At 37.1% G+C, this 17,224-nt stretch overlaps 2 protein-coding genes across 4 annotated transcripts; both read left to right on the top strand.

Moving 5' to 3' along the window:
* The first annotated feature begins 1,717 nt into the window (after positions 1-1,717).
* On the top strand, positions 1,718-2,737 carry LOC111783397 (uncharacterized protein At1g08160-like). Its single transcript, XM_023664323.1, has 2 exons — positions 1,718-2,258; positions 2,355-2,737. Exons 1-2 carry the CDS (start codon positions 1,738-1,740, stop codon positions 2,473-2,475), a joined length of 642 nt encoding a protein of 213 aa, XP_023520091.1. The 5' UTR covers positions 1,718-1,737; the 3' UTR covers positions 2,476-2,737.
* Positions 2,738-11,312: 8,575 nt separating this feature from the next.
* Positions 11,313-15,974, top strand: LOC111782580. 3 transcript variants are annotated; one of them, XM_023663352.1, is made up of 5 exons: positions 11,313-11,467; positions 11,551-11,662; positions 11,766-11,827; positions 13,807-13,941; positions 15,591-15,974. In XM_023663352.1, the coding sequence occupies exons 1-4, from the start codon at positions 11,348-11,350 to the stop codon at positions 13,918-13,920; spliced, it is 408 nt and encodes a 135-aa protein (XP_023519120.1). In that variant the 5' UTR covers positions 11,313-11,347; the 3' UTR covers positions 13,921-13,941; positions 15,591-15,974. The 3 variants fall into 3 exon arrangements, with proteins under 3 accessions (XP_023519120.1, XP_023519122.1, XP_023519121.1); XM_023663354.1 differs by lacking the exon at positions 15,591-15,974 and adding an exon at positions 13,293-13,362 and having other exon boundaries at positions 13,807-13,925; XM_023663353.1 differs by lacking the exons at positions 13,807-13,941; positions 15,591-15,974 and adding exons at positions 13,293-13,362; positions 13,559-13,800.
* Positions 15,975-17,224: the final 1,250 nt, after the last annotated feature.

Below are 17,224 nucleotides of genomic sequence, written 5' to 3'. Positions count from 1 at the left end.
TACTCTTAAACTTTAAAAAAAAAATAAAAAATACATCAAATTACCCATAAATTTTAAAATTTATCTTTATAAAAAAAATATAATATTAAAACTTTTAAAAATTTAAAAGTATTTTTTTAGATAAAATATAAAATTTAAATATATTTTTATTAATGGATAAAATTGAAATAAAATGGAAATAAAGTAAAATTCAAATGGATGAATTAATTTTTCTTAAAAAAAGGGAAATTTTGTAATATTGTGACATTTTGGCTTTTAAAAAAAAAAGACAAAAATAATTAGAAAATGTTTTGTTTAGTAATTGGTCGAGAAATTTAATTTAGACGTAAACCTTTTGTTTATCACCTCTCGACCAGATTGATTTGTTTGAATCTTTCTATATGATGCTCGAGTGATCGTAAAGGTTGAAGATCGAAAATAGCTTCAACCTTTGATCGAGGTCTTGAGATTTTTGTTTTGAAATTGGTATGAATTTTTCAAATTCTATGATACCCTTCTGAATTTAGAAATACTTTACATTGCTTGAGATATTGAAATTGGTATCTTATACCTATTAAGAACTTGTTGAGATTTGTGAAATGTTGTTTCATAAAGAGGAATGTGTTGAATTATTTGATAGTTTTCGAGAAAGTAAGATCGTAGCAATGATCAGAGATTACTTGTACGTAATTATGCGTTATAAAATCGTAAGATTGACGATTATATGTAATGGGTTAAAGTAGACAATATTTGTTAGCGGTGAGGTTTGGCTATTACAAATAGTATTAGAGTCAGACACCGGGCGGTGTACCAACGAGGATGTTGGCTCCCAAAGGGATGGATTGTGAAATTCCACGTCGATTGGAGTGGGAACAAAACATTCCCTATAAGAGTGTGGAAACCTCTCTCTAGTATTTGACAACGGTACGTAATGGGGCTAAAGGACAATATCTCTTAGCCTGACTTACACAAACATTCCTTATAAGAGTGTGGAAACCTCTCCCTAGCAGACGCATTTTAAAACAGTACGGCTGACGATGATACATAACAAGCTAAAACGGACCATATCTACTAGGTGGACTTGGACAATGATAGAAAATGGTCTTTAGTACCCACTTCGAGACATGTACACATGTACAAAACAATCTCTTGCCATGTACCATTTGATAATACTAGTTTCCTTTTTTACCGTGTGAGCCCTAAAAATAATAAATAAATCGTTTCTCAAATTAAAGTTCATGTGTTTTATAGATTCAGTTCTTCCCAATCCCGAGTTTGAACGAAAAAAACCCTAGAAACTCGTTTTTTCCTCTTGTCGTGTGAGATTTGATTCAAGAGTAATATTTAAGGACATTATAGGTTAAAGAACCGGAGAGTATTGTATGTATGTTATAGTAAAATTACCATTATACCCCTAGGTTGAGATTTCCGTCCACTCCGGTAGATAGTAGAAAAAATAAAAAAGTATTCAAAAAGAAAGAAAGAAGAGTTTGGCACGTGACAAATTGTGGTTAGAGAACTGAGCTGGTTACAACGGGACTTGATTGTAGCGTTATCGACGTCCGGGAGACAACCCAAATCTTGAACTACAAGTGTATCAACTTGGACTACAAGTAAACTCAAAACCCAAATGCACATGGTGAGCATATATTCCTCTACTCCCTCATCAAGAAAGCCAAAACAAACACATTTCTTATCCACATATACACGACACAACAAATCAAACCCAACAAAAAAACACAACATTTGTTGAAGAACATGAGGAGCAATACACAAGGAGAAGCATCATCATCAACAACCTCCATCATTGAGGCACCAAAACCAAGCTCCTATGGACATCAACATGGGACAGCAAAACGCACCAAGCTCATGAGAATCATAGGACGAAGCTTGTTGGCTGTCATGTTCCTTGTCGGTCTTGCTATTGTCATTTGTTGGCTTGTTGTCTTCCCCAAAACCCCAAATCTTATATTGGAAAATGGCCATGTAACACCCCATAGCTTAACTGATAGAAAGCTCAATGCCTCCATATCTTTCACTATCAAAAGCTATAACCCTAACAAAAGAGCCTCCATTCATATGGATTCTATGAAGATGACACTTGATGATATGGGTCAGACGTTTACCACCACGATCCCTACGTTCACGCAACCGCCCGGAAACCAAACCTTCTTGAACCCCACCGTCGAAGTCAACTTCATTTACCCTTTCGGGCAAATGAAAGATTTGATGCTATCAGATGGGTTGAATCCCGAACTTCACTTCTCAGCTCATGTCAGGTATAAACATTTGACTTTTAAGATAGATATATAACATATCAGTATCCCATCAAATTTAGCTTCCATCTCATTTTTGTCTCGCTCTGTTTCTATCAGTTACATTGTCGAGAAATGGGCATCGAAACGTCGGTCGCTAGAGATCTATTGTGATCGAGTCAGACTTAAGATCAATGGTTCAACACCTTTTGATAATACAAAATGCAAAGTGGATCTTTGAGATATGATCCGAGTTTGTTCTTAGCTGCATAATCCCGAAGATTTGTAACTCGAAGTAAAACAATAATTCTTTCTTCCATTTGAAGTCTGATTTATTTTTTGTTTCTTCTTCTTTCTCTATTAATCAAATTTTCTTACTATCTTTCATATACCCGAAAAGGGTATTGTCATCGTTTTTTTACGTTATTGGGAGCGTTTGAGGTCAGTACTGCCGCTATTTGGCGAACTTATAATAATTAAAACCAAGTTTCAGGTTCGTTAAAGTTATTAGGTGAGTAAATTTTTCATGACGATATTCTAAATACGATACTATGGAACCTGGAGTTGAGTTTCGAGAAGCGGAATCAAGCTAGTTCCAAGGATATTTTGTGACTCCGACTTAATGTAAACCATGATAGATATGTCCGGTATATACATACATGTCTCATAGGAACGTCATTCTCTAGCCCGTAGTCAAGTCTAAGGATATGTATATGAGCTTATCTGGTGGGTTCATATACGCGTACGTGGATCGTGTGTAGAAAATTACTATAAATTCAACCTTGCCCTATTTTGATAGGAATAGAGTCGTTACATAAAAGGCTTCCCGTCCCCAACCATTTGACGTTTCTAAGAGGAACGTTTCGAAACCGAGAGGTCATTTATGGGACTAGATGCAAATTTTAATAATCCACCAATTGCATTGAATTACAATTATGAATATGAAAATAATTTATATAGTTTTCAGGGAAAAATTAAGCAATAGCTCAATAGGCCCTTGCTCTACTATGTTTTACACCCATGTGACCCATCTACAATATTGCAATAAAATTGAATTATTATCCAAATTAAAATCAACCAACAATTATGCATATATATATATATATATATATATATATATATATATACATACATATAGTAACTCGAGTAACCCGAACAGAGTTCAAAACCTAATCCTCTATTTACGGATTGGATTGTCGGGTTATTCTTTTTAAAAAATCTTACTTATCTATAATATATATTACGTTAATAACTAAAATCTAATAAAAATTCAAATATCAAACATTTTAACGCATCACTAACATCGATTGCAAACACGGGTATTCTTAATGTTCATAATAATCTTAAAAGTATTAGGTTTGGTTGGATTGTAACCCTATTTTCGAGTTGATTGGGTTGACTCGGAACTGGTCCGACTTTTCAGTTGCTAAAAAATCCAACCAAATGCAAACCAAAAATCTAACCCAGACACGTTGGGTTGGATAGTCCGAGCTCGTCGGTTCTCAAATTATATGAACACTCCTACGTAGAATTATCAGATCCAAACAATATCGTACAAGAAAAAAAAACCCATATTTTAAAATTTGAGAAAAATAAAAGTAAATAGTAATTTAACATGATTTTTGAGAAAAGTTGTCATATTTATGAACACAAAACAAGAATCCTAAGAAAATGAACACATGAGTACTATATTATGTTGTCTGTTTCTTCCTATATTTATTTGGTTTGCAAATGATATCCCCAAACAAGACACAAAACATGACCACATAACCTTGTACAAACCAAACAAAAACATCCAACAACAAATAAATCTACACCAACCGTCCCCCCTCGAACATTAAAATATGTTCGGGTTTTTTTTTATAAGGATCGTGTAGTGATTCAAATGTAATCGTATTGGATACAAAATTAAAAATTTATTAAATTTTTTTGAAATTACGCTTCGGATTTATAGATCAAACTTGGTGTATACGCGTAATTATACAAACCCTAATTAGGGTTTTATATATTTGTAAATCTTCTTTTGGTAGAAGAGACCCTGTAAAATAAGGCAAACAAGGATTCTACCTCTCCCCGTCCGGCGACCTCGAAGAAGCTTTGATCTGAAAATTTCCTCTTGCTCGCAACCTTCCGCTTTCTCGGCGTCGTCGGGTAGCTTCGTGCGGTGGGAATTCGATGTTGGAGAGATGTCGGAGTTCGGCAGCTCTCTCCACCACAATCCACTGCTTCTCCGCCGCCGTCTTCCTCCTTGCTCCGATCACCTTCCTCCGGTGGCTTTGGTGGTTCTTTTACCTTTTGGTGATCGGATTTGTGAAATTGAGACATGGGGTTGAGAGAAAATGTCAGAATTGAGTTTTGAATTTTAGAGAGAGAGAAAGAGAGAGGAGAGAGAATTGCTATTTATAGGTTTTTTTTTTTTTTTGTGTAATTTTTATTTTTTTTATGTTTTATTTTATATAGAGTTGAGATCCTACGGTCCCACGCTCTTGACAAGAAACGCATTTATAAGGGTGCGGAAACATTTTCCTACCATACGCGTTTTAAAGCTTTAAGGGGAATCTCGAAAGGGAAAGCCCAAAGAAAACAATATCCGCTCATGGTAGACTTGGGCTGTTACAAATGGTATCAGAGCTAGACACCGGGTAATGTACTAGCGAGGAGGCTATTCCCCGAAGGAAGTAGACACGAGACGATGTGCTATTAAGGACACTGGCCCCAAAAGGGATGGATTTAGTGGGGGGTCCCACATGAATTGAAGAAATGAACGAGTGTCAGTGAGAGCACTAGGCCTTGAAAGGGTGAGATCCCACGATCGCACGTTAGTTAGAGAGGAGTATTAGAGCCACGAAGGAGGTAGACACGAGAGTAATGTACTAGCGAGGAGACTATTCCCCGAAGGAGGTAGACACGAGGCGATGTGCCAGTAAGGACGCTAGCCCCAAAAGAGGTAGATTTAGCAGGGGGGTCCCACATCGATTGAAGAAATGAACATTAGTGAGAACACTGGGCCTTGAAAGGGTGAAATCCCACGAAATTTTCTCGGTATTTATAAATATTCTAAAGAGACTGGTAAATTACCCGTTTGATCTTTAGTTTTATAATTCTCGAAATTCACAAAATGGTTAGAAATTATGTTTTACGTGTTTTGTACTCTTGAATTTACTCGATCAACCCAATCCAATCTGTACCGTTTGGGTTGAATTATAAAATAAATGAAATTACCATTTTCTTTTAGTAATAATTTTTAAAAATTGAGTTATATATCTTAATTTAAAATAAATAAATAAATATTTTAATCCTGTCCAATTCAACTCATAAACACTCCTAACTTTTTTTTCATTTACGTGCTTGCACAGCGCATTCATTAAACTAATGACGTGATTTGATGCAATGATATGATATAATAACGATTATAATTTGCTTAAATTACAATTTTAGTCAATTTTTAAATTTATGTTTGTTTGATCTATAAATTTTAAAAAATGTTTTAAAAAGTCTCAATTCAAGAAAAGAACGAGGAACAATAAATATCACAATTTGATTTGAAGACTTGTTGTCTGTAGTTGAACTACCATTTTAAGACTATTTATGTTAGTCTTATTTTCTTCCGTTTGTATTTAATAGCTTTTTTTGTAGTTAGTTATGTTTGAATTATTTTTTTGGTTTATTCAAAGGCATGTAATATTCATTTTTGAAATCATTTTGGAATACAAAAACCTCGTGTTTGAAGCCTTATGGGTGTTATGTTTCGTTCAAACTTTGATTTAGGTTTTATGTTAAAATCGATTTATTGGATTAGTCATGATCAAGCTAATTCTGTTATGAGTCGTCTTGGTATCTAAGAGTGATCATCATAGATTTCAAGTTCGATCTAAGAGTTATTCATCTTCTAACAAGCTCTTGGATGGAATCAATTCGATAAGTTAGCTTCCTTTGTGAAAGTTTGCAATGATACTAGAAGGATCTTTAGCTTCGTAAAATTCAGCATTGTTTGTGCTTATCATGTGATGTCCCATGTGATGTCCATGTGATGTGTGATGTCCCACATTGGTTGGGGAGGAGAACAAATCATCATTTATAAGGGTGTGGAAACGTTCCTCTAGCAGACGCGTTTTAAAGCCTTGAGGGCGAGCCTGAAAGGAAAAGCCCAAAGAGGACAATATCTGCTAGCGGTGTATCTGGGTCGTTACAAATGGTATCAGAGCCAGTCACCGGATAATGTGTCAACCTTCGCTCTTCCCCGAAGGGGTAGATACAAGGCAATGTGCCAGTAAGGACGCTGGGCCCCAAAGGGGGTGGATTTGGGGGCAGTCCCAGATATTCGCTCTTCCCCGAAGGGGGTAGATACAAGGCAATGTGCCAGTAAGGACGCTGAGCCCCAAAGGGGGGTGGATTTGGGGGCGGTCCCAGATACAAGGCAATGTGCCAATAAGGACGCTGGGCCCCAAAGGGCGCTCTTCCCCGAAGGGGGTAGATACAAGGCAATGTGCCAGTAAGGACGCTGAGCCCCAAAGGGGGGTGGATTTGGGGGCGGTCCCAGATACAAGGCAATGTGCCAATAAGGACGCTGGGCCCCAAAGGGCGCTCTTCCCCGAAGGGGGTAGATACAAGGCAATGTGCCAGTAAGGACGCTGAGCCCCAAAGGGGGGTGGATTTGGGGGCGGTCCCAGATACAAGGCAATGTGCCAATAAGGACGCTGGGCCCCAAAGGGCGCTCTTCCCCGAAGGGGGTAGATACAAGGCAATGTGCCAGTAAGGACGCTGAGCCCCAAAGGGGGGTGGATTTGGGGGCGGTCCCAGATACAAGGCAATGTGCCAATAAGGACGCTGGGCCCCAAAGGGCGCTCTTCCCCGAAGGGGGTAGATACAAGGCAATGTGCCAGTAAGGACGCTGAGCCCCAAAGGGGGGTGGATTTGGGGGCGGTCCCAGATACAAGGCAATGTGCCAATAAGGACGCTGGGCCCCAAAGGGGGGTGGATTTGGGCGGTCCCAGATACAAGGCAGCGTGCCAGTAAGGACGCTGGGCCCCAAAGGGGGTGGATGCGTCCCCAAAGGGGGTGGATTTGGGGGCGGTCCCACATCGATTGGAGGAAGGAAAGAGTGCCAAAGGGGGGTGGATTTGGGGGCGGTCCCAGATACAAGGCAATGTGCCAGTAAGGACGCTGGGCCCCAAAGGGGAGGTGGATTTGGGGGCGGTCCCAGATACAAGGCAGCGTGCCAGTAAGGACGCTGGGCCCCAAAGGGAGTGGATGCGTCCCCAAAGGGGGTGGATTTGGGGGCGGTCCCACATCGATTGGAGGAAGGAAAGAGTGCCACCGAGAACGCTGGCCCCGAAGGGGAGTAGATTGTGATGTCCCACATTGATTGAGGAGTAGAACAAATCACCCTTTTTTATTCCTTTTATTTTGGACAACATGTAGGAATCCACGTTCTTAGGATTCTCGTCCTATCAAAAGTAACCAAGTACATCAAAATTTGAATTGGGTTTGTCTTCTATTATTATAAAAGTTACTAAAAACATAAAAATACATGCGGGAATGGTGAATAAGATGCTAATTACTATTACAAAAGTTACTAAGAACGTTGGGCCTCGAACAGTAAGGACGTTGGGCCTCGAACAGTAAGGACGTTGGGCCTCGAAGGAGGGTGGAATGTGAGAGTCCCACATTAGTTGGGGAGGAGAACGAAAAACCCTTTATAAGGTATGGAAATCTTCCCCTAGTAGACGCATTTTAAAGTCTTGAAGGGAAGCCCGAAAGGAAAAGTTTAAAGAGGACAATATCTGCTAGCGGTGGGCTTGGAGCGTTATGTCAATAGAATCTTCAAATGTCGAACAAAGGACTCTAAAAGAAAAGTTCAAATGTCGAACAAAGGACTCTAAAAGAAAAGAAGTCGAAACTCGATTATAAGGGGAGGCGTACTTCGTTTGAGGGGAGGTGTTGGATGAAAGTCTCACATCAGCTCATCATGGATTTATAAACAAAAAATACTCTCTCTATTGGTATGAGGCTTTTTGTGAAAGTCAAGAGCAAAGCCATGAGAGCTTATGCTCAAGGTGAACAATATCATACCATTGTGAAGACTCGTGTTCACCTAACAACAAAAGTTACTAAAAACGTAAAATTCTAAATCAAGATGGTGAATAAGACACTAATTACTATTACAAAAAGTTACTACATATGTAAAAATTCGAGCCAGATAGTGAAAAAGACACTACTTACTATTATAAAAGTTACTAAAAACATAAAAATTACAAAAAAGAAAAAAAAAACAACCTTAAAATACAAGAATCAAAATGATATTTTCATCATGTCAACATAATTACAACTCAATTATTGTAAAACACGTACTTTGGATCGAGAGGTTAGAGACTTAAATCTTTTCCACATTAAAAAACATATATTTTAACCATAAATGAGTCGAAAAATAAATGATAAAAAACTATGGAATTAACGAAACTTAGGCTCAAACTACAGTAGTGAGTACTTAATCTCAATTTTTTTACCCGTTAATTGATGATAAGGGTCCTAATCAATTAAACCACGATCAAGTTAACGTTTTAATCTCAAATATAATTTATACCATTTATCGTGATTGAAGTATAACATTTCTTGAACGGTACGAGCGCTATTTTAGGTCTAAGATGGCATAAAATTGAGTGATGGGTGATTAGATGGCCCCAATATGTTTGGCGCCGTTGGTGATTTGGAGCAGAGTGTCATTTCAAGTTTGTGTGTCTTTTCTGGGACATGGGACTTAGGTGCTGCATTGGATACCATTTCAGAGAACACACACTTTTGGGGGCTTTTGTTTTGCATGTCTGAATGTTATTCCCTACACATTCTCAGTCGTTGATGAACCCAGAATAAAGTTTGGTACTTCGGGCATCACACTCTCTCCCCCGATCTAGTTTTTCAACTCACCGAGTATATATAGTTTATTTAATGTGAGATTCCACGTCGGTTGGGGAGGAGACCCAAGTATTCTTTATCCGGGTGTGGAAAGTTCTTCCTAACAAACATGTTTTAAAAACTTTGAGGACAATATTTGCTAGTGGTGGGCTTGGACTGTTACAAATGGTATTAGAGACAAACATTGAATGGTGTGCCAGCAAGAAGCCTGAGCCCTGAAGGGGGGTGGACACGAGGCGGTGTGCTAGGAAGGACGATGGACTTTGAAGGGGGTGGATTGGGGCTCCCATATTGATTGGAGAAGGGAATGAGTGCCAACAAAGATCCTTGGCTCCAAAAAGGGGTGAATTTTAATATCCCATATCGGTTAAGGAGAGACGATGTGCCAACGAGGAGGCTAAGTCCCGACTGGAGAGGGACGATGTGCCAACAAGGAGGCTGAGTCCCGAAGGGGGGTGGGCACAAGGCGGTGTGCCAGCAAGAATGCTGGACTTCAGAGGGGAGTGAATTGAGGGTCCCACATTGATGGGAGAAGGGAACGAGTGCCAACAAAGACGCTGGGCCCCGAAAAGGGGTGGATTGTGATATCTCACATTGGTTGGGGAGGAGAACGAAACACCTTTTATAAAGGTGTGAAAACCTCTTCCTAGCAGATGCGTTTTAAAACCTTGAGTAAAATTTACCACCGAGTTGGTAGAGGGATAGCTCATGTAAGTCGCTCTTTGTAGTATATAACATGTATGACATATCCATGCTTCGCAAATACTTGGATGACCTGACTCATATCGTAGATTACGAGCCCTTATAGATAAACAGTGACCTAAGTTACGAGAAAAGACCAATAAGAATTTTAGCTCGAGAAGTGAAGGACTTTTGTGATAGGAAAATGGTCTTTACAAAACCATCAAGCCGAAGAAAGAGACGAGGAAGAAATACCTAAGTAATTTCAAGATTAAACTACTCTCGAGAACAAAATTTTATTTTAGAATGTATATGATGTAATAACACAAAAATTAGAAGGAAAAAAAAAAAAAAAAAGGAAATTGTCCCACGTAGCTTTAGTTGAGAAGTGAGATGTTGGCCTCCGCTATAAAAAAGGAGGTCTCTTACTTCATTTTATCATCCCACTTAAACGGTTCGAAACTAGAGAATACATTTTCTGAAGGCTTCGGGTCAAACAACTCAAACCAACTCAACCTAAAAATGGGTTGGGTTTAAAAAAAATGTCCCAACCCGACCCAACGAACACTCTTAAAAAAAGTAATATGAATGAGTATAAAAAAAACTTAGTAAGTATTTCACGGGTAGGTAATCCAAACACACACATCCATGATGTTACCTATCCTCTAAACAACATAGCTTGACCTTAAGCTCTTTCCAGTCTAAACAAGGTTGGATATGTGGTACTTCCCCACACACACGGCCCACGTAGGTGCATATAGACATACAGACCAGCTCGTATACGTATACTATAGAGGGAAAGACATGCATGATATTATGACAAACCTAGATATCAAAGGTACACGTCCATACTAACATAATGGAAAAATATCTCGATGCACATGACATACGTACATGCAAGAAGTCGCCCTAGCTTAAAATCACAGCATATAATAAGAATCATTTCGTTCTTCCTTTCATTCATGTCATAACACACATCTGAGTTATGTATGCATAATACTCATCATGCATCATCATTAACATAGTATAACCTATATCATACATAACATGACAAAATCAGACATCACATACTATACATAACATAGCATAACATTCATAATTATATCAAGCATACCGTATATGACATACCCTATGTGGAAATGAGTGAATTTCAGCTTGTATGATTATATTCTTTGTCCCGTTTGGTATGGAACGAGTTATATTAATTAGTATTATTAAGATAAAGCATCTGACCTTATTCATATACTATAAATTTTTTAAGTATTATTTAGAATAAATTCCGCTGTTATTATTCATATATTCAACTTTGAGAAATATAGAATGAATATTACAAGTAAAAATAAAAAGTTAATAATTATTTTATAAATAACCAAATATATTATTTATATATAAAACTTAAAAAAAAAAAAAAAAAAAAAAAAAAAAAAAAAAAAAAAAANCACTTAGCTTCCGGTTCGGTTCGGTTGAAAACCAGGCGGCAAAACCTGGAAGTGAAGAGAGCGAAAGAAAGAAGCGGAGAAATGGATTATAGCTTAGCAGCGTTGAAGCTTCTGTGCAGGCAGCTCAACGACGCCCGCCAAGCTCCGTCCAACAACGCCGCCACACTCGGCGGCATTCTCTTCCAACGCGCCTGGCTTCAGGTCCTCTCTTCCACATTCTTCCCTTCTCTTACTCTCTCTCTCTCTCTCTCGATCCTTCTCTTTAATCAGAGCTCTCCCTGCAGGGGATTTTGGTCTTCGTCGACAGAGATAATGGTAAGCTGATTCTCGACGACGGAACCGGCACCGTCGAGCTCTCTCTTTCTGGCGACTTCCGCCAACGCCCTTGGAGCCTCGGTACTTGACCTCCTACTTTCCGTTCTCTCTTTCTTTTTCTTTTCTTTTATTTCTGCTGCCTTTTGATTTGGTTTCTCTCGCTTTCTTTGTTCGTTTTGTACAGGAATGTATGTGATGGTTGTTGGCGCTTATGTCGTCCGGACGAATGAACCGTCCATTATTGCGGTGAGATCGAGACTTCATCCTCTATTCCTTTTTGTTTCCTCCGCTCTCTCTTGCCTTTTTTCCTTGATGATCGTCCTGTGCTTGATATATAGAGAAGATTTCAATGTTTTCTTCTTAAGAGAAAATGAAGTACTGAAAAATTGACTCGAATATCATCAATCTACCAATTTTGTTGTGATGAGATCGCTGTGATTCTAACGATTTCTTTTGAGTTTAATGTTTTATTTACTAAATCATATTGTATTTGCTCTTGTAGTTCCCTTCATCGTAATGTATTTCCTTAGTTGAAGATTCTTGGCTTTCAGTTTTATTTTTATCTACAAAGTCTTTACAAGATACCTTTGCCGGGTGCGGGCTTATTCAGTAAAGAAAGCACTTCTGAAATCGGGCTTTCGTATCCTCGAAAATGAAACTAGTGCCTGAAAACGACGTAATGAAATGAATCTATAAAAATTAGAATACTAGACAAGTTATATCTATAGAAGATTCTCATAGAACATAGAAGAGATCCTTTTGATAAATGCCTACTTTGATTACCAGGCTAAAACAAGGACCATAGAGCACCGCGTCTTGGTTTCTATTCTATTTCTCTCCTTTGAATTCCATTTGTGTTGTGACGAAGACTTGGTTTGTCTTAACTTGGTGCTACACCTCAAAGCGTAATCCGATCTGAAATGAATTGGCTTGGCCGCAATGCCGGGGATATCTTCACCCTCATTTCTTTATTACTTTTGAGTCATTCATTCAAAAAGGACAAGCGGATCATTTAGGTTAATCATGTTCGAACTTTCATATTGTATCTTTGGTTTGAGCACAATGGTCGTATCATTACAAATAAGAGTCGTAATATCAACTATTTTATAGAAGCCACCTCTCTTTTTAGCTATTACTTGAAGCAACTCGTTTCCTCCCTCTTGTAATTATAGCTTATCTACCATCGTGAATCAATTGAAGTGCTGTTTTGTAATTATTGTCTGATAGAATCTTCTTCTGTATTACCTACTTCATCATATCAATGAATGGTTTTTGTTTTTTATCGAAAAGTTTTCGAATGCATAATAAGAGGTTGATGCTTGGTTTTTGGATTATTAAACTGCATTTTTGAAGACACTGTAACATGATGATTCCACTACTTTCGAGAAATTTATTGAATCGATTCTTTTTAAGATGTATGCAGCCATTTAAGATTACAGCCTAATGTCTCTTATTACCTGGTGGAGACTTTTTCGTAATCCACCTTTGGTCGTTGGGAACGACCACCCTCCCCTTTTATAAATCTCATTCAATCAATGAACCTCTGTTACCCTCCAAAAAAAAAAAAAAAAAAAAAAAAAAAAAAAAAAAAAAAAAAAAAAAAAAAAAANACTTTATGGACATTATATGTGGTCTTTCTGGGTGCATCAGCTAATTTTTGTAGGTTTCTACCTTTTGTAAAGCTTGTTGATTGGTTTCCTATATTCTCCAGGTGGTGCGAGTTGTTAAGCTTTTTCCTATGTTCATGGGTGTAGTAGATAAGCCAACAGCCATAGAAACATGTTGGTGGATAATTCAGTATTTTCAGATGATTCTTTTAGCATTCGATTAAATTTCTATTGCTATCTTTGAGATGGTTGGCTTCTCTTAATTTCAAGCAAGTTTTATCCAAATAAGTTCTACATTTTAGCTGTCTTTGCCTCTCTTTCCATCATTTTCTTTGTACTACACCTTCATTTGCTGGTGTTCAACATGTAGGTGTGATGTTTTGTTGCATTGGCATTTAGTGTCCCATGCGCTGGAGATTAACTCTCATAGGGCTTTGTTGTCCCCATAACATGACAACAGCCAACTTTTGTAGATAACACTAAATTCCTTACCATGTCTAATACCGAGGAGGAAAGACAGTGTTCGTAACTTAAAGTTACTTAATAGCATAGAGTTTTGATATCTACCATCAACAAGAACTGATGTTAGTTAGTTTTGTGATTTTATGTTTGCATCAGGTGCACAAGATTGTTGATCTATCAATGTTTCCTGGTCGAGAGGCAATGTGGTACCTTGAAGTCATGGAAGCATACAAAATGTTCTATGAACCTCTGGTTGAAGAATTTTCGTAACTCGTTTTGCTGACTCAACAGGTAATGCTTACTGTATTTTCATGTTAATCCTGTAATGAAAATGCATCAATTTTTTGCAAGCTCACAGATGGGTTTTTTTTCTCTTATTACATATTTAAACTCCAATTGAAATTCTCATCTCATGTATTGTTAGGATGATCTTTTGATCTCGTAAGATCACAACTATAAGTTAGAGAATCCGAGTATTATCCTTTCGTAGGCGTAATAGAGAAAACATAAATAGATAAGGATAAGCAGATTAGGAGAGCCAACCCTGTTGCTGTCTCTGATGTTATAAAAAGGAATTACCATAGTAGTTGAGGTAATCCTTGGTCTTGTCGTTTAGTTTCTTTTCAACTATTTAAATGCTTGGTTTGTTGTAAATGTGCTATAAATAGAGTGTTTCTCTCTTGTGATCAATAACATTTGGATGATAATAAAGAAACGATTCAGATTCTTGGAGACTTCACCTTGAGGCTAGTTAGGCTACACCATTTTGCCCCATCAGAAACATTTGTAGTGGACATATTAGAAAATTTCTATAACAAAGTTTGATCAAGGAATACATACAGAGTACTCGACCTAAGTTATGGGGTGATGGGTGTCATGGTCCTACCTTTTTCAGTATTCTGCAATTTCTTCTCGCATAGTTAGTAATAAGAATTCTACTGCCTCAATAATCAACAAAACAGTTTCAAACTAGTTGAACTGGGTAAGTTCTTTCTCCACAAAACCAAGCCCACTTATCTTGCATGTTGGATGGCACCCAAATTAACCAAGCTCTCTTTGCTTTTAGATGGTTTAATCTTAAGCTTATAATGACAACTTCCATGGAGCTTGAATGGCCCTTGTCTTCTCTTTGTGTCTCGAGTTGTCTCACCTCTTCTCCATGCCAAGATCTCCGACTTTAGTCCTACCTCTACTTTAGGCTGTAAGGCTAAGACTTTCTTGAACTTAGCGTCACCTTGCTTACTCAAATATAGCCCACAATGTTCTTTTTCTTGACTATTTGAGACACCAAGATGACTGTTAGTCCCTCTCTGCCTGGCGAAAATATGCATCAATCCTTGCTTAATGATAAAGTATCTTGATGCAATTTCCAGTCTTAAGAGGCACACATATGATATGACATGACATGGACGTGGTGACACCCCATTTTTTTAAACCTAGGACACTGACTCAATAAGGACATGTTTGTTAAACTATAAAATATATATCATTTTTAAAGTTAACAAGTTTTATGCATTTATTTGATTCAGAAATGATTTTAATCTATTTCCTTCTCAAAAATTTATTTAAAGTTAAATATTCGACGTGTCTAAAATGTTGGACCTACATTAACTTCGTATAATTAGTGTCTAACCCATATATTATGTTAATAGGTGTGAAATGTGTTCAACGAGTATTAGAGTGTTTAAGGGTCTAACATAGTTGGACATGGACATACTAGCCAAACTAAAGTGTTCGTGCTTATTAGTATCCATCAACTTTGAAACCGTTTATAGTGATATAGAATGTCAATCATGTCTCTCATGCATACCTACTGCTAGATGCCTATTTTTGAGACTAGGCCATAGATTGAATTGAACCTCAAGCCAATATCGAGTACAATGTCGAAAGGAATCTTTCACTCCCCTTTGGAGATAATGAATCTTTTTTTTTTTGTTCAGGATGTTCACGCATTACATTCCGAAGTTACTCTCCATGGACTGACATACTTTTGTGAAAGATCAAACTTTGTCTACCGAATGGTTCACTTAGGGAGAGGGACCTCGTTTACCTTACCCAGTGATATGCCGAAAGGTCGATGCCATAGAGTTAGAGCCTTCAATTATTATGAATATGTTGTGGGAGGGGTGATATGGAAAAACATTGTTTGACAATGAATTATTTGAGGTACCTAGTAGATTGGGACATATATAGGAGAATAGGGAACAATTATTTGTTTTACAGGAGGTGGCTAGTGTATTACAGCAATTGTCTACAACAATCATTTTGAAAAACCATCACTTTCTTTCCCATGTTATAACTTCAAAACCATCATATTCTTCCTACTCTTCCTCCTCCTTTTCTCTCCTCTCGCATTCCATCATAGTTTGGGCACTCACAATTCAAATGGATGAAATATTAAAGAAAAATATTGTGTAATCCAAATTCTATCGACCTATCCTGAAGCAGAAGGTTTTTTTTTTTTGGTGTAATCCAAATTTTACTGGATCCACTTGTAGACTGGCTTTTTTTATGATTGATACCAAAATTAAATAGTGTTTTTCGTCTAATTATTCCTTCCTGCTCTATAGCGGAAAATTTTTGTAATGCATACTAAATAAAAATAATAATAATAAAGAAAATTTGCAGTTTCTATATTGTCAAAAAATTTTACTTAAAATAAATAGGTGTGTTCATTAATAGTTTCAGTGGATCATCTTATTTGAACAATTCTAACTTCCTGACTTGAAATATTTTCAGTATTTGGCAAAAAAATTAAGAATAATTAAGACTAGAAAAAGAAAATTCGATTTCAGTTTTGGATATTCAAATTTTTTATTAACTGATCCTTTTGAAAAGAGATAAGAGCTGGTGAATCAGAAAAATTAATTAGGAATTAAATATACTTTTTTTATGGAATATACGTATCAATATTCATGGATCATACCTTTCATCTCACTTCCAATTCCTATCTTAATAGGAGTGGGACTTCTACTTTTTCCGACCGCAACCAAAAACCTTCGACGTATGTGGTCTTTTCCGAGTATTTTATTGTTAAGTATAGTTATGATTTTTTCAGTTTATCTATCTATTGATCAAATAAATAGTAGTTATATCTATCAATATGTATGGTCTTGGACTATCAATAATGCTTTTTCTTTAGAGTTGGGCTACTTGATCGATCCACTTACTTGTATTATGTCAATATTAATCACGACTGTTGGAATTATGGTTCTTANCAAAAACTAGAATTTTGGTTATTGGTATATGTGTGTATCGGTATTGACTAACCGTAGAGTTTTAATTCTTCAAAGCATAGTTTGTAAAGGAAAGCAATAAAAGAAAATAGTAAAATTTCATTGACAGTCGATCATTTGTTGAAGGAGGAAGGCAAGGTTGTCGACTCGTATTCAAGTTGTCAATTTAATTCTTTTCACAAATCTTTCAAACTTGACTTTCTCTTTTGTCGTGGATTGAGTATTAAAGTTTAAGCGAGGTTCTTTTGAGTTTGCAATAGCAACTCTCATATTTTATATATGCAATAATCTTAGGGACGATATCTTCTTTAATCTTTCTTAAGGGCGCTGGTTTGAAT

The sequence above is a fragment of the Cucurbita pepo genome, chromosome LG20, assembly GCF_002806865.2.
Source record: "Cucurbita pepo subsp. pepo cultivar mu-cu-16 chromosome LG20, ASM280686v2, whole genome shotgun sequence".
Taxonomy (NCBI): domain Eukaryota; kingdom Viridiplantae; phylum Streptophyta; class Magnoliopsida; order Cucurbitales; family Cucurbitaceae; genus Cucurbita; species Cucurbita pepo.
Note: the sequence above shows the minus strand (reverse complement) of the source record. Positions and strands in the feature narration are given on the sequence as shown.